Raw genomic sequence first — 15126 nt, forward strand, 5'->3', positions numbered from 1 at the left:
TAGATTATGAGGACACTCAGTCCTCGTTTATTGTCATTTAGAAATGCACGCATTAAGAAATGATACAATGTTCCTCCAGAGTGACAGCACAAAAAAAACAGGACAAACCAAAAACTAACACTAACAAGAACACATAATTATAACATATAGTTACAGCAGTGCAAAGCAATACCGTAATTTGATAAAGAGCAGACCATGGGCACAGTAAAAAAAATAGTCTCAAAGTTCTGATTGACTCCCGATAGCAGGCAGCAAAAGAGAGAAACTCTCCCTGCCATAAACCTCCAGGTACCGACAACTGCCGATGCATTGAAAGCACCGGACCACAGCCGACTCTGAGTCCGTCCGAAAACATCGAGCCTCCAACCAGCCTCCTGAGCACCATCCTCTGCCAAGCGCTTCAACCTCGCCCCGGCCGCTGAGCAACAAGCAAAGCCAAGAACTTGGGGCCTTCTCATCTGGAGATTCTGGATCGCACAGTAGCGGCGGCGGCGAAGCAGGCATTTCAGAAGTTTCTTCAGATGTTCCTCCGTGCTCTGACGCCTGTCTCCATCAAATCAGGATTGTGCACGGCACTCTACTTCACAGATAACAGATATCATTCACCGGAGTGGCCGCTGCGCGCTGCGATCTTCTCCTCCTCCTCAATAGATTGTGCTCATTATGCTGTTGTAGCCACAGTGATTCAATGGCTGTCCAGGTGAGTATTGAATCAATGGTGTCTCCCAGAGTATGGATGATTGGGAACCTGATGATGACAAAGCCTTTGAAAGTTCAGGGTAGTTAATTAGATTCTCCCTGGTCAGAGACGGTCGTTACCTGGCACTTCTGAGGCTTGAATGTTCTTCCTACCTGACAGCTTAGATCACGTCCTTCGCTGAGCCGTTGCAGATGGAATTAGACTGTGTGCATATTAAGTGTGTCCACACTAATATCAGGATGTACTTGGAGCTCAGTGCAATGTCAGTATACTGTGCGCAGGCACATAATATCCCACATCAAAAACACCTGATACTGTTGAGTGTAAAAAAAATCACTTCAATATCTGTGAATAGCTGCAGTAATTTATAACTTCTATCGAGTACAGTCGACGTTTCGGGCCGAGACCCTTCATTGGGACTAGAGGGAAAAAAGATGAGTATGAAGATGGGGGGGGAGAGGAAGAAACACAAGGTGATGGGTGAAACCAGGAGGGTTGGGGTATAAGAGCTAGGAATTTGATTGGTGAAAGAGATACAGGGCTGGAGAAGGGATATCTGATGGCAGAGGACAGAAGGCCTGGAAGAAAGAAAAGGGGGAGGAGCACCAGAGGGAGGTGATGGACAGGTAAGGGGATGGGAATGGGGAATGCTGAAGGGGGTAGGGCGGCATTACCAGAAGTTCGAGAAATCGATGTTCATAGCATCAGATTGGAGGCTACCCAGACGGAATATAAGGTGTAGCTCCTCCAATCTGATTGTGGCCTCATCGCAACAGTAGAGGAGGCCATGGACTGACATGTCGGAATGGGAAGTGGAATTAAAATGGGTGACCACTGGAAGATCCCACTTTTTCTGGCGGATGGAGCACAGGTGCTTGGCAGAGCAGTCTCTCAATCTATATTGGATCTCACCAAAAAAAAGGAGGCCACACTGGGAGCACCGAATACAGTAGATGACCCCAACAGACTCAACCGGAAGGACTGTTTGGGGCTCTGAATGGTAGTGAGGGAGGAGGCATAGAGGCAGGTGTAGCACTCATTCTGCTTGTAGGGATAAGCACCAGGAGGGAGATAAGTGGGGAGGGATGAATGGACAAGGGAGTTACGTAGGGAGCAATCCCTGTGTAAAGCATAAAGTGGGAGGAGGTAGAGATGTACACAGTGGTGGGATCCCATTGGAGATGGCAGAAGTTACGGAGAATTATGTGCTGGACATGGATGCAGAGACTGTTGGGGTGGTAGTTGAGGACAAGAGGAACCCTACCCCTAGTGGGGTGGCGGGAGGATGGGCTACCGGCAGGCGTGCGCAAAATGGAAGAGATACAGTTGAGGGCAGTGTTGATGGTAGGGGGAGATCCCTTTCTTTGAAGAAGGAGGACATCTCCTTAGTTCTGGAATGAAAAGCCTCACCCTGTGAGAAGATGCAGCAGGGATGAAGGAATTGAGAAAAGGGATGGCATTTTTACAAGTAACAGGGTGGGAAGAGGTATAGTCCAGGTAGCTGTGCGAGTCAGGAACATTGCACTCTGTTAGGCTTACTTTTGTGGAAGTAGGCTGTATCCAGATTTTCTACAATAAAGCTCTGATCAAAATGACCAGACTGGTTGTAGATTGTTTTGCCAGAAACCAAAATCACAAAAAAAATATTATCCCAGAAATTGTAAAATGGTCACGAGGCCTCACTGGCAAATATATATAGTTCTGTGGCATTTACAAGATTCCCTGTGAATGTGGATGGAATGCACAGTGGAAACCCACATCAAGCAGCACAACAGGTGTATCTGTCTGGGTTACCTGGAGAAATCGACAGTAACAGGGCACTGCATTTGCAATGGCCATAGGATTGACTTTGTAGAAAACTACTGAGCTGTGCCAATCGCTTTTGGGACTGCCTAGTGAAAGAAACCACTGAAATAAAACTGGAGAAAAAAGAATTTTAACAAAGGCGAAGGTCTTGCTCTAGTAAGAACTGGAATTTGATTGTAAACAAGCTGGGGCAGCAGAAACCTGATCGGATGAGGACTAACCAGGCAGGAGGGATGGACAATGGGGGTACATATACCACCAGACTAGACATGCCCAGGCATCGTACCTGATGAAGATGGCAGTGTTTGTCATTGAAACATCAGTTAAAATCGATTTCTGGACCCAGCTGGAAGTCTGAGAAGAGTTTATTCATCGTATATGTCAGGTAAGCACTAGATCCTTTTTCATCTCATGATCATTCTTGTAAGTAATGCAAAATACATCACCAATGTGATTCAGAAGAAATAAATCCCAATACAGTTAATAAAGTTAGATAAAATAATTTGTTTAAAGACATCTTTAATGTGGTTTTTCAGAATCTACTTTCAGTATAGTTTCACTCTGGAGATTCCTCCCCATTCTCCACTTTTCATGTAGTAATTTTTTTCTTTCCATTATGTAGTGGTAAGTCTATTCCTTTCCAGTATTACACCATTGGTAATGCAACCATTACAGATCGAGGATATCCATCAAATTTAAATGGAGAAGTATCCATTTATGGATCAGCCTTTAGAAATTAAGTTGCCAATATGAAATCTAATCTCAAAAAATTGCTAATAATTATAAATAACTTCACATTCCCAATCCCCAAGTGCAAATACTCCCCTCTCATTGGCAAATACAGACTATGTAATGTTTGAACATCAGAATTGTCACTGGTGCATCTGTGCAAAAATTTTCAAACTATAAGATATACAGAAACAAATCTTAAGTTTGTTAGATCGAGTCTGAATGTGAAGATGAAAATTTCTTTCAAAGAAAAATCTATTAGGATGCGCATACTAATCCTATTCTGAAAGGTGACTGGCAACACTTCTTGGGCTGCATAATCTTTACGTGGTCCTAAGATTTTCTGCATAAGGGTGCAGAGTAGCATAGCACCAGAGATCATGGTTCAATACCTGCTGCCTCCTGTAAGGAGTTGTATGTTCTCCCCATGACAGCATGGTTTCCCATCCCCACCACATACCAAAGATGTAAGGTTAGGTTTAGTGAGTTGTGGGCATGTTACATAGAAAACCTACAGTACAATACAGGCCCTTCGGCTCACAATGAGTGCCAAACATGTACTTACGTCGGTGCCCAAAGTGTGGTGGCATCTGTGGGCTGCCCAGCACAATCAGGATTTGACACAAACAATGCAGTTCACTGTTTGTTTCAATGTACATGTGACAAATAAAGCCAATCTTTAAAAAATATATATCAAAGTGCAATTGCACTTGTTAAATAAATGTTTGGTCCTTAAAATTCAAATCATGTTCCTCCCTAGATTCAAACCTCAAGACCAGATCCAGGACTTCAATTTGCAATCTGTCTCAGATGTCAAAGTGATAAATCCATTATACAATTAACATAATTGTAAGTTATTTCATCCAAATTATATAACAGAAAATTGTGTTCAAAATTACATCTATCACAACCTCAGATTGTCCACAAAAACAGCTCTAAATAAATGGGTCTGTACGGCAACTCGTTCAATTCACGTTAGTTCCACGACCCTTTTTCTGGTCCCACTATTACGTTGTATCTGGGCTAAATGGTGTTCTTGCAGTGCTCTGGCCAAGATGCTCGCAGCTCTTTATTGATGTAGTAATATAACCACATCACAAATGGCAGGACAGTAATAAAACCTGCAACAGAAATTTTAAAACCACCAAGATACCTGGAAAATTAAGAAAACATTTTAATCACTAATTGAGATCAACAATTGCTCAGTACTATTTGAAGAAATTTACTGCTAACTTGTATTAATGCCAGCTAGCAATAGTATGCCATGTGATGAACACTTGCATTTTAATATTTACACATACCAGCAATAACTTAAGAAGCTACCTACAGGCATTAACAATGAATACCTGTTAGACATCATTGTATGTTGGGACGCAAAGCGGAGGGACAGAATGCAAGGTGATGGCCAAGACCAGGTGAGAGGGGAGTGGGGTAAGAAGCAGGGAGGTTATACTGTATGTGGAAGAGGTAAAAGGCTGAAGGAAGAGGACGATAGACCGTGGAAGATAGGGAAGGAGGAAGGGAATGAGAGGGAGGTGATGGGCAGGTGAGAAGAAAAGGGTGAGAGGGTAACCAGAATTCAGTTCAAGTTTAATTGTCATTAACCATACATGAATACCCATGAGCACATCCAAACAAAACAGCATTACTCTAGGATCAAGGTGCAAAACACAGTACCAACAGTCATACACAAGGTACCTATAGCACATAGAAGATAACAAGCACACGCTGTATATCAGTAAAATTGCAGTCATCCAAAATACGGCTCGTCTTCTGCCAAGCGAACACTGGAGGAGAGCACCAACTGCAGCATGGATGTCATGCCACGCTGCCCCCACCGACTCCCAACACCTCTCTCCTGGGTGGCTGCCAACAGGCGACACCACGGCCTGAGGCCCAGACCTCAGTGTGACTGAAGCCATGCAGCTCCCCCGCCATCCACCAATACATCAGGGAATCGAACTTGCAGCAGTCCACATCAACAGTGCCCAACAGGGTCTTGCGATCACAAGAAAGTGGACCAGAACAATCACCTGCTGTTAGACTGCACAGCACCTTCGCACACTGACTCCACGCCTCTCTGTTGTAGGCAGCAGCATGATCCACATCTAGCCCAGCTCCTTTGCCAATGAGCAGCCCACTGATGGCATAGACATGCAGCACTCCAAGTTCTCAATGTCCAGCAGGGTCTTGTGATTGTTAAAAAAATACGTTTACAAAAGACGGTAACACCTCTGGTTGGCCCCCAAAAAACTAGAATGGGGGGAGAAATTACCAGAGGTCAGAAAAATTAATGTTCATTCCATTTGGTTAGAGCTACCCAGCCAGAATATGAGGCAAGAGTCCATGGATGGACCTGTCTGAATGGGAAGGGAAAGTCAAATTGAAGTGGGTAGCCATTGGAAGATCCTGCCTTCATTACTGAGAGGGTGGAAGCTGCTCGACGAAACAACTCTGCAACGGTCTAATCTATCCACCTGCCAGCATGTACACTTTCCACTACCCCCGCGCCCCCACCACCTGTTTCTGCCTCCTTCCTTTCTAGTCCTGATGGAGGGCAGCAACCCAAATCTTCAATTTTTATTCTCCTCTACAGATGCTTCCTGGCTTGCTGAATTCCTCCAGGATTTTGTAAGTATTGCTCAAGAATTCCAGCATCTGCAGAATCTGGTGTTTATAGTATGGGAAGGATGTTTTTGGAGGTACGCTGCAGAAAGTAGACTGAAGCCTGGATTACTTGCACCATTTCTTTGATTAAATATTCAAAACAGTTTGAGAAATATTACTCAATACTCACTTCCCTGAATTCTGGCAGAGCAGCATCCAAATAATGATTATTACTAATCCCAAAAATTCCCTGCAAAACAAAATAATCAGTGTGTAAAAAACAGTCTTTTACCACAAACCTCAAACTGTCAAAAGACTACTGGAAAGGCCCAGGAACAGGCCCTGGGTTTTACCACCCAAGCACTAACCACCACTTGTGGGTGGCTTGTCTTTGCAGGATGGCCAGAGCCATGAATTATCCACGATGCTTAGACCCACAGCAGCAGTGTGCAAAATGAATGCCCTGCTAGGAATAGCAGAGGTTTGGCCTTTGTAATTATCTCAATACTCCTAACACCAAACCAGATAGGAATGTCTCACAGAGAACCACAAGATCTTTTAAATCTGCCTAGCCTTGCTTCAGCATCTTGCCTGAAAGACAACATCAGCCCCCTGTAATGCTGTTATAGAGGCTTAATGTGGAGTAAGTAAGGCCTGACCCCCATTTTGACTCAGAGGTTCAAACCAGCCAGACAGAACATATCTGGGTTGACCTCATACACTGACACGTGCTCAGGTCAAAATCAGCTGGGGTACAAGTCCCAGTAGCATGGAATAGGAATAGTGAGCGGTGTGAAAACCAGTCAACCGTGGAAAGTTATCGTAAAAGATCAGTACAAGGACACGTGTCACAATGTGATTATCGTGTAAAAATGAAGAAACACGCAGGCTTTTAACACAATTAAGAGATACAACTGTATGAATGATGCAGTTACAATGAAAGGTGCATACCGGCCCTCCTCTTCGTGGAAGATAGTGTTCTTTGCATGTCGATGAAGATACCAACCCCACAGCGTGGCCACCATGAAGCACATGGTCATGTGCATTAATGAGACATGTTTCCAGATGAAGTTATCTTAAAAAAAAAGTTAAGTGTTCATAAAGAGAGTGAAATAATTCAGACAAGAAATATCAAATGACCATGCCCCATGGGATTTTATTAAATCTCAGTTATTATATTTTACCATATTTCTTTCACTGATGCTAAATGAATCCAATAAAGGGATTATATTTATAATGTCAGTCAGGAGTTCAAGATATGCAAAAGCATTTCACCAATACAACACTTCTGGGGAAGTACTACAAGCTTACTTGCATTAATAGCTGCAAAATTTGCTCACAGATGGGCCATCCTAGTGAGGTGTAATTGGGTTAAAACTGCTCAGGTTTCTGGAGTGCAACTGGAACTTAGATCTTCTGGCAAATAAACAATGCTACCACTGAGCCAAGGCTGTCACAAGAATCCATTTGCCAGAAGAATCACATTGTCTTTCCCTCCTCTTAAGATTCAGCACTCACATTTCCAAAAACTAAAGTCAGTGCCAGCAAACCAAACGACCAACATAAAATTCAGGAGTGGAGTTACAAACTTGGGGACCCACAGGGTCAGACTTGACACTACCAACATGTGAATGAGCTCCATAATAAAATTAGATTCAAGTATCTTACATACATATTGGGAGTTCCTCTCTCCAATTTTAGTAAATGCTCTTTCTCATGAGTGCTTTTGTTGCTATTTGTTACAATTCAACTTAGTGAGAGTTGACTCATGGATGTTTGTATAAACAAAACTCATTGACAGCATGTTCCATTTTCAAAAGGTTCGCAGAATCTCACTCTGCCTGAGGCTTCCTTCACCTGCCTTTGACTTCCTTCAAAGCCTAATCAAGGTTGAGGAACAGTAACATCTTCCAACTGAGCGTGTTGTATTCTGCAGGAGCACATAAAACGGGTCACTATCTCCATCAGAACTAGCTAGTTCAGCCCTAGGCCATCCATCTGTAACACTGGCTCCATTTGTCTCTCTCCAGTGAACACACACTGACCTGCTAGTAGATCACTAATTTATAATTGTTTACATTATCTATTTTTTCACTCACTAGTCTCATTTCACAGCTTTTATATTTCCTTAATTGTTTCCCCTCCAACTAACTTCTTTCATTAGTCTATCAATCTCATGACCTCTAACACTTTACCCCCATGGCAATTTTGGTTTCACCCCATCTGTGATAGTTTCTTTATCCTAGTCACCTTTCCCCTACACTCCCTTCAAATCAAGACTAACTTGATTTCCTTCAAATCCTGACAATTTGTCCTGAGAGTTTTTGTCCACAAAAATTTCCTGACCTTTTCAGTGTTTCTAACATTTTCTGTTTTCACTTCTAATCTTCAACACTTTCGATTTTTTGGTTTTGATTCCTATACATTCAGATCTCTCTGCATGAAGACATTAATGAATTTTACCAGCCTTCTGTGCCCCATCATAGCCTCTGGATGGCTAATGAGAAGATCAAAATCCATTGCCTACAGGAAGCAGTGATGCCTACCCTGTAATGTACTTCTGGGATTTGGATTACCTACAACAGAAACTGGGCAGATACCACTAGCACTGACTCTACAAAGCCCTCTGCCTACACTGGAAAGATAGGCAGACTAATTAAATGTCCTTTTCGTTGGTCAACATCCCCAGTACTGAGGTCATCGTTACACTCAGGCTACGTCCACAATAAACCGGATAAATCCGTAACCAAAGCTTTTTCTCTTCCGTTTGACCCTCCGTTCACACTGAAACAGCATTTTTCTCCCCCGAAAATGGCGCTTTTCTAAAACGCTCTCCAGAGTGTGTAAATCTGAAAATGCCGGTATAGGGTAACCGGAGCTTTTTAAAAACGCTGTCATGACGCGCCAGAACAGATGGTGGCGGCAGCGCGGCATTTCATCGTTTTCTTGAACGCATATAGCGGTCGAGGATGTCATTGTGTTTGGTTTGGCACGACTCTCAGTCCACGTTCTCCACTGCTTTGCTGACTTTGTAGTCGTTTGTAACTCGCAGAAGCAGCTCGACTTCATCGTCTGTCCAAACGAAGTCCGGTCTGCTTTTTCCAGCGGAGATTTTCTTTGTATTCCTCGAAGACATTGTTGAAAACTTTCTTTCACTGTTGCTGTAGGTACTCTAGTTTTTGACCAAAGGAAATAGCACAACGCCACCGTGGAAATGGAAATACTATACCGTTTCCTCTTCGCTTGTTTTCTGTAGATGTGTCCTGCGCATGCCCAGTAGGAGGAGATTCGCCTAAATACCCGTTTCAATGTGGACGGAGGTATTTTCAAAAATGCCTGGTATGGACGCCTATCGTTTTTACGTGAAACCGGCATTTTCAAAATTATCCGGTCTAGTGTGGACATAGCCTTAGTTGGCAACATCGCTTGCATACCTGTTACTCTATTATTCTGAGTTCTTTCATGATGTTAGCAAGTGAACAGAGAGAAAAGATTCAAGGATGTTTAATCATAATATGACAAGTATTAATCAATGGAACTCGCCACAGGCTGTCCAAAGGAGAATACAAAGAGAGGATGGTTGCGCATGGATTAGCAACTCCGTCCTGTAAAAACCCAGCTCAAAGCCCTCATCCTTGGGAAAGGAAGGATCTTCAAAGATGGGCTACATCTGGGAATAATTGAAAGACCAGGACCCTGGCAAGCTGCTATCAGCAGCATCTGCCCCAGCTGGGGTGATGGGCTTAAGAAGAAGAATTACTCAGTGGGTCGATACCAATTCAGTGACTATGTGCTTTGCACCTGTGACTGGTGGATTCAGGCCGACGAGGAAGGATAATACAGCAGGAATTAAGTAGGCTACCTGTAAAAGAAAGGACATCAATTAAGCAGATGGAAGAATATAAGGAAAAGAAACACAAGCCAATGAACTTTTCCTCTTGCTTTGTCATTCAAAATATTATTGTTAATTTTTTACCTAAGTGCCACTTTCTGCACTAACACCATATGCTCTGATTCCTATAATATCCAAAATCTATCAATTTCTGCCTTGCATTTGACTCATAGAAGCTTCACTGGCCTTCATAGTCTTAGATGACACCCCTTATTTTTAGACTGAGCTGCCTCATTTTAGACAAGGCATCATCTTTGCATTTGCCTTTCAAACTCATATTTACATAAAAACATAGCAAACATACAGTCAATATAGGCCCTTCAGCCCACAAAGCTGCGCCAAACATGTCCCGATCTTAAAACTACCTAGGCTTTACCCATAGCCCTCTATTATTCTAACCTCCATGTAGCCACCCAGGAGTCTCTTAAAAGACCCTATTGTTTCTGCCTCCACCAGCAGCCCATTCCACGCACTCACCACTCTGCGTGAAAAATTTACCCTTGTCATCTTGTCTGCACCTACTTCCAAGCACCTTAAAACTATGCCCTCGGATGCTAGCCATTTCAGCCCTGGGAAAAAGCCTCTGACTATCTACACGATCAATGCCTCTTATTATCTTGTACACCTCTATCATGTCACTTCTCATCCTCTGTCGCTCCAAGGAGAAAAGGCCGAGTTCAATTAGGTCACCCTGTCATTCTCAACCCAACAGATTATGAGCGGAGTCTTCTCAAACATCAGATCTATCATTCCAGATACCCATCTGGTAAACCTTCCTTTTACTCCCTCAACCATAAGTATGTTCTTCCTTGGACAGGGAGACCAGACATTTTTGCAACATTCAAGATGCAGCCTCATCAGGGCCTTATATACAGGAATAAGATATCTACACATTTTAACTCAAATCCCTTCACTGTTTGCCTCCTAATTGCTTGCTACCTTATCAGCAAACTTGGATATATTGTATGTGCCCCCTCCAATCAAAATCACTGATACAGATTGAGAACCCAACACCAATCTCTGCAGGATCACATTACTCAGAGCATTCATACACAAAAACAATGTTTATTCCCGCAACACACATAAAAGTTGCTGGTGAACACAGCAGGCCAGGCAGCATCTCTAGGAAGAGGTGCAGTCGACGTTTCAGGCCGAGACCCTTCGTCAGGACTAACTGAAGGAAGAGTGAGTAAGGTTGCTGTTTATTCCCCGTCTGTTTTCTCTGCCTGTTAATAAATTTTCAATCCATGCATGTACATTTTCTGTAATACCATTCACTCAAATTTTTGCTTAATAATCTATTGTTTGACACCTTATCAAATGACCTTCTGTAAGTCCACTTTGTGATTGAAAATAAAAAAATCTTTGTCCAACCACTGGCATTTCAGCTGCATGTTACAAATCTACTTCAGAGGATCCCAGCCTGGGATCCATAGACCCCTCAATAAATGGTAAGGTTCCACGGCATAAAAAAGGTTGGGAACCCCTGACCTACTCCTTGATGAAACATACTTACAGCCCATATTCCTGCATCTGGATCATTAATCTGTGAACAATAAAAAAAGGTTTCCTTTAAAAAAATTAAAACATTATATTCAGAATTGGTTTGTTGATCAAGTAATTTCATTCCCTCACCCCCTCTCCCCACCAAGAATTATGTATGCAGCAAGTGATTAGTTGCATTTACATTTAAAGTGAAGTCCGGCAGCACGCTTGTAGATATTTCCCTTCTCAGGCTACACCATGGAGGCTTGCACTTTGGGCAATTGTATGAGTATAGTTTGAATTAAGAAATAAATCACTTTACAACTGTCTGCTAACTGAAGACTTCCTAGCAAGTACATAAAGATCATACCCTTACTAACTATCAAAAAGTCAGATGTGAGGATCTAATGCATAAAGGGAAGTGATAGGGTGGACACTTTTCCTTCTGTGTAGAAAACCCCAATACAGTACACTTTGCTGGTAATTGTTGGTATTTAATGTCAACTATCTGCATTAATGCTATTCTAATTTTGATTTCTGGAATTTTGCAGGACTTCTAGATACTTATGCCCCACACACGCAGTCTCCTCTCTAGATTACAGAAAATAAATTGGAACAAGAGTTATTAAGATTGGAATGGGCAAAGAAGGGTTCAGATGAAGGGTCTTGGACCTGAAATGTTCTCTTTCCATAGATGCTGCCTGACCTGCTGGGTGTTTGCAACATTTTCTGTTTTATTTGAAAAAAGGAGATTTGAAATGCTGGATGGTAATTTGCGCATGGAATTCAATTGTTAGTCCAAAAATTAAAAGATTCCTTGAATCCATTGAATTATTCAAGAGGACTATTATTCAGTTCAACCCCAATATGCTGTCTGATCTTGTTAACACTCCATTCCTCTCTGATCCAAACATCTACCTTAGCCTTAAATGTACCCAATGACTCAGACTCAGAAGTCTCTGTAACAGAGAGTTCCAAATATCTATATCCTCTGAGAAGTTCTTCATTTTCATAGTCTTAAACTGTCACTCCTGATAAGACCATGCCCCTGAACTTCAGACATGCCTAATGAACTGACTATGGAAGCTTCATGACTGGTTATCAAATCTATCCATACTATCCTTTGACCTTAACAGTCACATAAGTGACTTCTAAGGCCAAAAGATAGTACAGATAATGCCTACTCAACTCCATTTTGATTATTGTTGAATTACACTGTTTGATTAACACAAAACTATTGTTGGAGCCACTTGGAACACTCTATGATGTTAAGTCTTCCTGAGGGTTATGAGGAGACATCGCCTTAACCTTTCCTTCTTGTTGAATGTCACAAAAGTATCTAGTTTTAAAAAAGCAACACAATATAAATGGCACAACATTCAGCTGATATATTTAACAGTAATTAATTTTTCTACACAAAGTGAGGTTTAACCTGTCCTCACTTTGCTATAAAAATTGACCGTGTCTGGTGGTTTCAGGTTGAGTTTTCCGTAATTGTTCTGCAGTGCAGGTATGGCACAATGTTACTGTGAGTGGCATGCCTGTGTTTCCTTGGATGCAGTAATTCAATTAATACAAGCAGGAAAATGACCCCATTTTGAAAGTAACTGTTCCTGGTAGCAATGAAGTGATGTCGGTTTAAGAAAAGGAATTTTCTTTTTAAAACGGGGAATATGAAAGGATACACTTACAATTATAAATGTTACAGTACACTAAATATGTAGAATTAATTGCATGTAACATATTTACAGCACATTTTAGAGATGCTATAGATGAACTGATAGTTCAATATTTAGTTTGGAAGCTCTCTCTCTATTCATACTTTGAACTGCAAATATTGCTTCTAAATGACACTGTACAAGTAATTACTTCTTCAAAATATGCAACTGAATAGACGGCTTGATGTAGCCAAAACTGGCATCATTTTGTTCCCAATTCCAGCGCCCAACATTGTGTCAATATATGGCATTAATTATAGTTCCATTTTTTGACTTTGCAGTAAAGCCTAAGAGTTTTTCCATCAAATTCTAAGAGGCAATTACTTTCCATTAGACATTTGTACTCAGTTAACCAAACACATCTACATGGACAGCTCTATAAAAACCAACCTTACATTTCATTATTCTCCAGCTAATACTTATTGGCAAGTTCCAGGACAACAGAGAGGCTACTATAACACAGTCAAATGATTATTTGATGATGCATGATGTGTGGGAGCACTTTCAGCTCAGTTCCATAAAGCAAAATTGTATAAACACTTTAACAATAGTTACAGTGCCATCAAAGTTCCACAGCTGAACTACACTGGGGAGTAAGGATGGTCGAAGTTACAAATAGTGAATGGGTTGTAAATGTTGGGCACGTGGCCAAGTGGTTAAGGCGTTCGTCTAGTGATCTGAAGATCGTTAGTTCGAGCCTGAGCTGTGGCAGTGTGTTTGTGTCCTTGAGCAAGACACAACCACACATTGCTCTAGTGTCTGTGCAAGGAGTGGCGCCCCACACAGACTTCCAATCTGCAATGAAGATACCTTACTCAGGCCTCTCATGGTCTGAGTCGACAATGCTCGAGGAGTGGAGGAGCAGTAAAAGGATGAGGCTCCAACAAAATAATTTTTAGGCAGTTGGAGCTAGGAGATCAAGGAAAGAAGAAATGTATGAATGGGATTAGTCACAAGTTTGAACAGGGACGCATCCAGTGAGATCGAGTTTGTATGTTAAAAGTGCTTTAAAATGAAGCCAGAGACACTTGCCCGTTAAGTGAATATTACCTTATGGACCAGTGTTCAGCAGGTTGAAACCTTCCAATGCAGGTGGCAATTGCCCTGTACTCGAGAGGGTGTCAGCTCACCAAACTTTCAGGAAGGTAAACACAGTCAGAACTGATCAGGCACTTCGCACTCTGACCAAGAAAAAATAGCCGGAAGTTTTCCCCAAAACAAGCGTTTCTTGTAATGTATTTATTAAGAAAGGGATCTGTTGGTTTAATATTTACAGCCATTAAATTTCAAGTTCTCTCCTGCGCCTTGCCACCAGCTCGCTGCATACTGTGGTCACAAATCTGTTGAGACAAGCCAAGCAGATGCTAATTACATAGTCACAATTAAAAAATACTAAGCCTGGCCGATTTTTTCCCACACACACACAGAAAAACAAACACACAACTCGTAATTCTGGAGCATCGTCGTAACACAAAGGGAACTGAATGTTGGACTTTAACCTGTTTTTCCACGGGGCGCACGCACTGTCTGCTGTGCGGGTGATAGGAAACCTACCTGAACATAGGCGGCAAGCGCGAAAAAGAACGCCATGCAGATATTGCATACTCTCCAGGACACGAGATAGAACCGCGGAGGAGGAGACGACGTGCTGAGCTTTCGACCCGAATGCACGTCCATCTCCCTCCGGCTCTATACTCCGCCCAGTCAGTTTGACGCTGGCGGCGTTCACGCTTAACCCTCCCCTTACGCTTCGCGTGGGCGGCAGGGGAAATGTTGGAAGTATACTAAAGCTTTGTCAAATGAAAATGCGATCTTAATTCTAACATTTGCTGCATGACCTTGGAGTGAAGTACTTCGGTTTCGGAAAGACAGATCCAGAGAATTAATTCGGAAAACAAATGCAAGCACCATTGTCCTGACATAACCCAGCAGAAGTTTTTATTACTTGAGGAGGAACTCTTGCCATTGCCGATATCTGATTGTCAAGGGGAGCTCAGCGCTTAAATTAGATTTTACAAACTAATTTGGAAGAAGCGCATTTTATTGCCACCGTATTCTCAGTTTTATTTTAAAATAATCTTCTTCCTTGATCTATGAATGTTGTGTAATATTGATAAGTGCTGGAGGAACTCAGCAGAACAGGCAGCATCTATGGAAACATACATCAAAGTTGCTGGTGAACGCAGCAG

At 42.2% G+C, this 15126-nt stretch overlaps 1 protein-coding gene across 2 annotated transcripts; it reads right to left on the reverse strand.

Moving 5' to 3' along the window:
• Positions 1-2668: 2668 nt before the first annotated feature.
• On the reverse strand, positions 2669-14631 carry tmem220 (transmembrane protein 220). 2 transcript variants are annotated; one of them, XM_063074245.1, is made up of 6 exons: positions 14492-14631; positions 11251-11280; positions 9644-9704; positions 6794-6917; positions 6033-6092; positions 2835-4388 (listed from the first exon to the last, which is right to left on the reverse strand). In XM_063074245.1, exons 1-6 carry the CDS (start codon positions 14612-14614, stop codon positions 4259-4261), a joined length of 528 nt encoding a protein of 175 aa, XP_062930315.1. In that variant the 5' UTR covers positions 14615-14631; the 3' UTR covers positions 2835-4258. The 2 variants fall into 2 exon arrangements, with proteins under 2 accessions (XP_062930316.1, XP_062930315.1); XM_063074246.1 differs by lacking the exon at positions 11251-11280 and having other exon boundaries at positions 2669-4388; positions 9644-9700; positions 14488-14631.
• Between the last annotated feature and the right edge of the window lie 495 nt (positions 14632-15126).

This window comes from Mobula hypostoma, chromosome 22 (genome assembly GCF_963921235.1).
Source record: "Mobula hypostoma chromosome 22, sMobHyp1.1, whole genome shotgun sequence".
NCBI classification, from domain to species: Eukaryota; Metazoa; Chordata; class Chondrichthyes; order Myliobatiformes; family Myliobatidae; genus Mobula; species Mobula hypostoma.